Here is an 8,421-nt window from a genome sequence, read left to right as displayed (position 1 = left end):
GCCGAAACTAGTCGACGACGCCGTTTCAGACGGTGTTTCCATGGTCGGTGGAAGCCATGGTTCATCAGATAACCATTTTGTCAATGGAGGTGTAATCTCAACGTCGGGGGGTGAAAAAACCGAAGGAATTATATCGAATTCGAATAAAAACTCACGAAATTCTTCTAGAATTTCAAAAAAATCGTTGGTAAAAACAATGAGTTTCGTCCAAATTACATGACTGCCAGTTGTGTTTCGTCAGAAAAATCAATGGGGAGGACTTGGGCTTCGGGCCGAGGGTCTGGACGGTGGTGCTTTGAACGCATCATTTTGGTTTTAGGCTTGCAGTTTGGGTTAAGTTGCTAAGATGGGCTCGCCAGGCTGACGCAAGCTGCTGGCCTGGTGCTGGTGGCTTGCACTGTTCAAGTCATGGACAATTATGAATATAATGCATACACAATTTATGTAGAATCTAAAATTCGAAAAACATAAAGTTGGGTCATGCATTATGGTGAATATTCATGCTATCAAGGTTGCAAAAATATCGAGATAAAAACCATTGTTTTGGAAGAACCTGATTGCCTGATGATATAAATGAACTAGTTTGATGTAGAAAGCTTCCTCGTTAATTCCTAAGTACAGCAGTAGGAGCGTGTTGATAACGTGTTATGATTTATTTTATTTGACAAGGAAAGCAAGGGTCGACGACAAAGGGAGAGTGATTGTAGAGAGAATGTGTTTGTAGGAGTGTAGGGGAATGTGTGTGTTATCTCTCCTACGTAGTGCCTTTATTTATAGTAGTACTGGAAAAAAGAAATCCTTCATCCCCAAGGAATACAAGTCATAATAGGAAATGATAACTATAATCAAATCTAATCTAGGATTTACACAATCACACTTTAATAGGAAGTTTACAACATTTTAGATATTATTGTTCTTTATTAAAATATAGTGTGAAAATTAATTTACTTATTAACTACCTTATATGGTTTTTTGATAATCCTAATAGGGAAGAACAATTTTGATATTATGAAAACTTCACATTTTTAGCCTTCTTCCTTTATATTTCTAAATTATTTTATCTACAAGGACAAGACACATAATGCTACTGTCTAGTGGTATTTTTATCAACAAAATGTGTTTGTGTGACTTTGATTCTTTGGATGACTGGTGATAGTAGATCCAATTAAAGTACATGCTCCTATTAATTTTGGTTCACTCATTTCCCGATTGTCTTCAAGAGGCATGCAAAGATTTTTCAAAGGATATTCCTTGTTTATTTTTTTTCTGTTATAATGGAAGTGTAATAACTCGTCCCTACTTTTACGATTTTATTAATTTTAGAAGAGTGAAAGGACAAAAATGCCCTAGAAGAGAGATAGTTGACTTTAGTTGACCATCATTTTGTAACATGTACAAGCTTCTATTTTACTATATTCTCGAAGTACTCGACGATACGAACGCGTAAGTGTAATTTGAATCGAAACCGGAGTTACGATGGAGGTTTTACGGAACTACAAATCCGAAAAGTACTTTTATAAAGATTACTATTTATTATTTTATATATTTTTCCTAACTATTATATTATTATTTTAAGATTATTTGGTTAGAAATGAGGGGGAAAAGGAAGAACAAATCAGAGAAGATGAGAAACAGATGAGGAATGAGGGGGTAGAGCTGCCTAATCAAAAGAGGAGGACTGACCAATGAGAAATAGGAGGAAAGAGGGGAAAGGAGAGAGAGGAGGGGCACCCAATAAAAAACCTATCCCCTTGACCTGTTTCTTTGACTTGACCTGGTTCGGTAGGCACCCATTTCCGACGCTCTCACTGCGTTTTTCGAGCAAATCATAGCTCCCCACCACTGCCAAATCATCCCCCCCTCCCATTTTCCCTTCAATTTCCAACCAAACTCGACGAGATTTGGAGCTCGATTGTGCGATGAAACATAGACGGTTTCGAGGGTGTCTAGGTGTTGATCCTCCAATTGTGAAATGTTTTCCTTCAATTACCACCACCAAAACACTCTTCAAAAGGTCAAGAACAAAGCCCAATCAGGTTTGGGGGTGGCGGAGCACCGGAGGTGACAGATCGAAGCCACCCAATTTCTAAGGTTTCCGGCGGGTTCGAGACAAATTGGAGCTTTTCCCGGCCAAATTGGACTTGGCCACAGGTATAAAACTTGCTCTACTCATTGAGATCTTCATTTATGTGAAATTTGGTAATTTTTGGAAATAATTGATTTTTCCAGCGAGTCGGGGCAGCCGGCCATCGCATGGGGCGGCGCGTGGACAGAGACACCACTTGACCTCCCTAGGCTAAAAATTTTTCCCCGATTCCATATTAGACATCCGATTGACGAAATTCCGTTGTTTGGTTATATTTCTGTTAAGGGCCGTTACTTGGCTATTGTATGATTCGATGATCAGACCATTGGATTATCACCAAACTTTAATACGTAATAGTACATAATATTTAAGGATATTAGGAATTGGCGGATCAAGAATCTGACGTACGGATCTTCCCGGATGGGTTTTCTAAGTTTGTAAATCTAAACGTAGGCCGCCACTTAATCTTGGCAATTGACGGGGATCCGACCGTTGGATCATTCCGAAACTTTATGATGTTGTTCTAGAAGCATAATGTGGATGTTTGGAAGTTACGGATCAGAAATTTGAGTTTTGGATCGTCTGGATTGAGTTAAGTAGGGTTATGGACCCTACGACACCTTTGACCAACGATTAACTTTTGGTCAATGGGTTTCAAATCATTATAGAATGTCCTTGGGGATATGTTTTATGTAAGTTACTTGTTCTATTGATAAGAATTCTGAGACGTAATTTGATAATTGTTCTAGGCGCCGATCATTCATGACGTCTCGATATTCGTGCTAGGGAGTTGTTAGCGCGAACTTCAGGTGAGTGGGTCTTTTCCTTTTTATAGTGTGTATATATATATATATATATGATTGATAGTTTCCATTTATGCATTTAGAAAAGAATTTCTTATGTACACCTGGATTAGACTAAAGTTTATAAGAATTAGTGAAATAACGGAAAATTATGAAGTTATCATAAAGCCCACGAGATGCACAGGTATGCTTATAATCTTTGATGCCATGATTAAATAATGTTATAAGAAATGTTGCACTGTTGTGAAATGCCAAAATTATCATACGGGATGTGCAAGTAAGTTTATTATGTTGATTAGAATTATTGAATTGTTATGGCATGCTTATATTTATGTAGTCTGCTCATCATTGCTGCACCTCGGTGTTAGTGCTTGCCCCGGGCCAGGGCCAGTCCTTCATGTGTATGTTCACCTTCGCACCGCACGCTCGCCTTGTATCTAAGTAGGTGCCAGTCCTACCGTATAGGTCGCATTAGGCGACTCCGACTCGTAGGTGACCGCAATTATCACTAGTCTTCAAATGATCGTAGCACTAGAGCGTATATTATGATTACACCTAGTCCTGTCGTACAAATCGCATTAGGCGACTCCAACTCGTGTGCTAGTATAGATTGATGAGCACTAGGTCAGTCGTACAGGTCGCATTAAGCAACTCCAACTAGTGTGCTAACATAGGTTGTTGAGCACCTGATTTTACTTATATTACTGTAGGCTACGGTAGGTATTTTCATACTATACGTAGTATGTATATTTTGAAAACTATACATGTTTTACAGCGAGGGGTTACAACGTTTTCAAAGTATTAAAACTTTATTTTCAAGCCTACTCACCCTTGTTTTTCACCCCTATAGATTTTAGCTTCTGAACTTTTGTATCGATGAGGATTCTAGGCAAATCTCAGTATAGGTGGCTACCTTTGAGGGTATAATCCTTATCCTATCTTATTGTACTTTACTTATGCTCTGACATCATGTGTGAAATTGGTTCATTCCCGCTCACAGCGCACTTTTAGGTTTAAATTTACTCACAATTCCACATCACTACACTTTATGGCTTCGTCACCTTCCAGGTGTTGGCCATCACAGCTACATTTGAAGTCCTAGAGGACATTCCGGGTTGGGGTGTGTCAGGAAGGGACTCAAACACTTAACGTAATTTTATCATAACTCATTTTTCGACCGATCAAGAGGATTTTTTTTTTTTTTCATAAGGTATATCATTATAGAATATTTTGCAATTTGAATGATTTTGGGAGTTTTCCATCAGTAACTTCATAACTTCATAATCTGCCACGTGAAAGATTTTGTGCACAAAACTATCAACACAACTAGTAAGGGAATACTCTTTGAATACAAGCAATGCAAGCTTCGGAGAGGAACTACATAGTTAGTAACTGTTATAACAAAGAATATACGAAAAATGGCAACAAAAGTGAATCTGTCAGTTACATTAAAATAGACTGCACCAGCTTCATCACGAGACTCGAACAAAAGACACTAACCCGAAGAGCAAATTTAATACAAATAAAAGCCGCATTAACATCTGCAGAAACATGTCACAAAAGTTAAACCCAATCTATTGCCAATCTCACACTACTAAAAAGGGTGATGCTAAGAAGACTAAATTTATAGACTAAATTTTGTAAATTAAATGACATGAAAACTCTTTTTCTATTAGTGACATATTATTTAGTATGTAAATTTCCAGATCGCAAATTGGTCAAAATCGAAAATTCAGTAAGAAGGAAAAGAAGCCCAAACCCGGAGGGTCCAGCCCACCTGAATAACAACAATAACGCATCTGCACCGAAGAAAAAATAAAGTACCAGGCAGGCAGGCGTGCGGCGTTCAGATGCAGTGACCCTCTTCTTTTATCCTCTCTCTCTCTGTCTCTCTCTCTCTCTCTCTTCTTCCCGTCTCAGTTTCCTGATACGAGACACAATTGATTGCAAATTCTGAGCAGATGTCGAGTTAAACCTCTTTCGGAAGCTTCAATTTGGCTTTCGACCCAACAAGTTTTGTGGGAACGTTTCGAATTTTGAGGTAAGAGCTAAGGGTTTCGTTCATTTCTCGTTTTTGAAACTCCTGGAATATGAATTTAGCTCAAGAAATTTTTAAAATTGAATCGTGGGTTTGTTTTTAGCTTTTGGATTCATGCGTTTAGGAAGATAATTGGTAACTTTTAACTGAAGGGCTGATGGGGTTTAGGTTTACTTACCAATTCTGTTGACCTAAGTGTGTTATATTATCTGATTGTGATTTTCATTGGAAAATAGGTTGTTTTGAGGAAGATCTTGATGTGGGGTTTGCTGTTTTCGTGTATTTTTTTTTCCGAAACGAAATGCTGATTTGGAGGTAGTTTAGTCCTATGAAAGAGGAGAAGTTGTTGGTTGGATTAAGAAACCAGAGGGGAAAAAGAATAATGGGTGTGGATGGAGTTTAATCCTGCAACGGTGAAACCGGTGATTTTGAACTAGGAACTAGGGTCTTGCAGGATTATCTTCTTCGTTGTGGTTTGTTGATCTTGAGTTTGTGCAGGAATGGATGACACAGAAGATGATGCGAGGTATCCTCCTAACCTGTACGGTGGGAATCACCAGCAGGGTTATGGTTCTTCACAACGTCCCAAGCTTCCTGCTCGTGGTGGTGGTCCATATCCTAGGCCAGTCCGTAATGACTATGCTGATGATGATGAGGAAGATGAGACTGATGACGATGAAGAGTTGGGTGAGGAAGAAGAAGATAACAATGGTCGAAATGGTTTTCCTTCTGTTCACAAAGGTGTTGGGGATGATGATCACGAGGATGATAGTGATGATGAAGATGATGAGGATGATGAAGAGGATAATAAGATGATGGTTAGAAGGCTGGATGATGATGATTTGAAAACGCACCCTAAGAAGCGTAAGTTGAAGAGTTTGATTTCAAGTTATGAATTTGCTCCTCGTTTGCCGGCTCCTCCTCCTGCTGCTGCTGCACCCTCTGCTCCAAAACAATCAATTGGTGGCCGGAATGCGCTTACAGATTGGACTGAACATGAGACTTTTGTGTTACTAGATGCTTGGGGTGACCGGTTTCTTCAACGTGGAAAAAAGAGTCTTCGCTCTGAGGAGTGGCAAGAGGTTGCAGAGAAAGTATCAGAGGTGTCAAAAATTGAAAGGACAGACACACAGTGCCGCAATCGGTTGGATACCTTAAAGAAAAAGTACAAAAAGGAGAGGGCCAAGTTCACAGAGACTGGTGGTGCCACGAGCAAGTGGGTTTACTTCTCAAAGATGGATATGTTGATGTCATCGCTACAACAGCAAGCTGGCCTGTCTTGTGGCTTGGACTCAGGGGAGTATGTTTTCATGAACCCTAAAGTGTATTTGAACCGAGCAAATGGGTTGGATGAGATGAGGGATAGTCCAGGGAATTCAGAATCAGCTGAGGGAGGGGATGACGATTCAGATGGGCTACCACCCAAGAAGAGAAGGTACGGAAGGGAGAATGATGATCGGGGTTCCTTTAGATTGCTTGCTGATTCCATTCAAAAGTTCAGTGACATATATGAGAAGATTGAAAATAGTAAAAGGAAGCAGATGGCAGAACTAGAGAAGATGAGAATGGATTTCCACAGGGACTTGGAACTGCAGAAGAGGCAGATTATGGAGAGAGCGCAGGCTGAGATAGCGAAAATACAGCATGGCGATGATGAGGAGAATGATAACTCTGCCGAAAATGCGAGCGGGTGATATCGGTATCTATCTGTAATAGTAATTGGTTATGATAACTATTAGCTGTTGTTGTAACAATTGGGGGAGACTTTAACCCCTTTCTATTTCTTTTTTGGAAATAAGTTGTTGATTTTATATCAGATATGGTATTAGAAAATAGAAATTTCGAATTACTACTGTGTTGCCTCTAGAGATCTTCCCTTTTGTTCCATATTAAGGGCATATCTAATGCGTTGTGGAAGGGCTGGAGCTAGAGGCAAAATTTAGCCCCTCCAAATGATGATATTGCCTATCAATACTTTTTTTGGTTCTAATGGTGAAGGGTTAGAGATTAAGAATCTTGTACATGCACAAAATCAGGTCGATTTTGGATCAACGTAAATTTGATCGTAAATCACACTTCGCACAAGAATACGACGACGTATCGTGGTTTACCCTAAGTTGGGGCTACTTTTACACTAGTGTCGGTTTCACCATGTAGATGCTGGTGACATTGTAAATAGAGGCTAGAGAGGCTAGGGTTTTCCTTTCTTATCATCCTTTTAAAGTGAGGGTGAATGATCTTTTTTATAGAATAAGGGTTTCGTTCCCCTCTTGTATACATCATCGGCTAAGTAGTGAAGCCTAATTTATGGTACAACAAATCTATCTATTAAGTGGGCTTCACGCTGCTTAAGGCTTGAGCTGGAGCTAGTTTGGCCTCGCAAGATGTCTAGGCTTCGATCTGACCAGGCAGATTTCTTGGGCTGGAAGTTATTTTTTCAATTTTGAGGCAAGATTAACAATTTTCCTTGGCCATAATGCTCCATTATATATACTCTAATAGTTTATTTTCTATATTGATTCCCCCCTGCCAGCATTTTGAGCTGGAAATCATGGCAGTGGACTTTGGAGTAATAAGATAAGATTCCATTCGAAACAATTTTGTTTTTAATTTATAATTTTTAGTTTTCGTTTGTGTTATGGATAGAAAAAACTACATAGATGGAAAAATGTGAAGGGAACGTATATGTAACGACCAGTGTTTTAAAAATTAGCGTAGGCGGTAGGCGGTGAAGGTTCGCTGCGCTTTAGGACAAATCGTTTTGAAAAATCAGTTTGAAGCTAGACGAGCTAGGCGGCCAGTTAGGCAGCTCCTAGGCAGTCCTAGGCGGCTCCTAGACGGCTTGATTTTTTTCTTTAATTATTTGTGTGCTTTTTTCCTTTTTAGTTTCATGGTGGTATACTTATGGAAATGATGTACCTAATTTGCAAAGGATGAATTGACTACAAGTTCATCCAATTGTGAAATGAATTTGAGGGGATACATACAAAGAAAAGAAATAAACTAGATACAACAAGGTTAAATAATTTAGTCTAAGTCCAATCCTATGCAAGGACCATGAATAAGAAGAATTTAGTCTATCATTCAAGAATACTCCTCATTATGATTATATGCTTACTGTTTTTTAAATATTGAACTTGTTGGATGGACGTACTTTATGTATTCTTCTACTTCTATTTTTGCATTTTATCATTATTTTATTATCAACTCCGCCTATGTCTTACATGGCCGGTCCCAAGCCCGGATAAAGGAGGAGGGGGAGGGCGTTAGGTAGTCGACAGCCGGCACTCCATGATCACGTCGAATCCTTATGAAAATGAATCCAGAACAAAATCGCGCTAAAGCTAGGGCGTCACCCGTAAGTGGCGCGCTGTGTGGCCCGAGCACAGTGATAAGTGAGCAAGGGTCGCTGTATCTCCATCGGCACCCGGATGCAGTGTTAAATGAGCAAGGGGGCCATAGAAACTTCTTTTCGAACAACTCCACTCAAAGTT

The 8,421-nt window shown here is 39.4% G+C and overlaps 1 protein-coding gene across 2 annotated transcripts; it reads left to right on the top strand.

Moving 5' to 3' along the window:
• Positions 1 to 4,668: 4,668 nt before the first annotated feature.
• Positions 4,669 to 6,776, top strand: LOC103405485 (trihelix transcription factor ENAP1-like). Of its 2 annotated transcripts, none has more exons than XM_008344492.4 (2): positions 4,669 to 4,930; positions 5,426 to 6,776. In XM_008344492.4, the coding sequence occupies exon 2, from the start codon at positions 5,428 to 5,430 to the stop codon at positions 6,619 to 6,621; it is 1,194 nt and encodes a 397-aa protein (XP_008342714.3). In that variant the 5' UTR covers positions 4,669 to 4,930; positions 5,426 to 5,427; the 3' UTR covers positions 6,622 to 6,776. The 2 variants fall into 2 exon arrangements, with proteins under 2 accessions (XP_008342714.3, XP_008342715.3); XM_008344493.4 differs by having other exon boundaries at positions 4,707 to 4,930; positions 5,164 to 6,776.
• Positions 6,777 to 8,421: the final 1,645 nt, after the last annotated feature.

The sequence above is a fragment of the Malus domestica genome, chromosome 17, assembly GCF_042453785.1.
Source record: "Malus domestica chromosome 17, GDT2T_hap1".
NCBI classification, from domain to species: domain Eukaryota; kingdom Viridiplantae; phylum Streptophyta; class Magnoliopsida; order Rosales; family Rosaceae; genus Malus; species Malus domestica.
The sequence above is the reverse complement of the archived record's forward strand: the minus strand, read 5'-3'. Positions and strand labels throughout refer to the sequence as shown.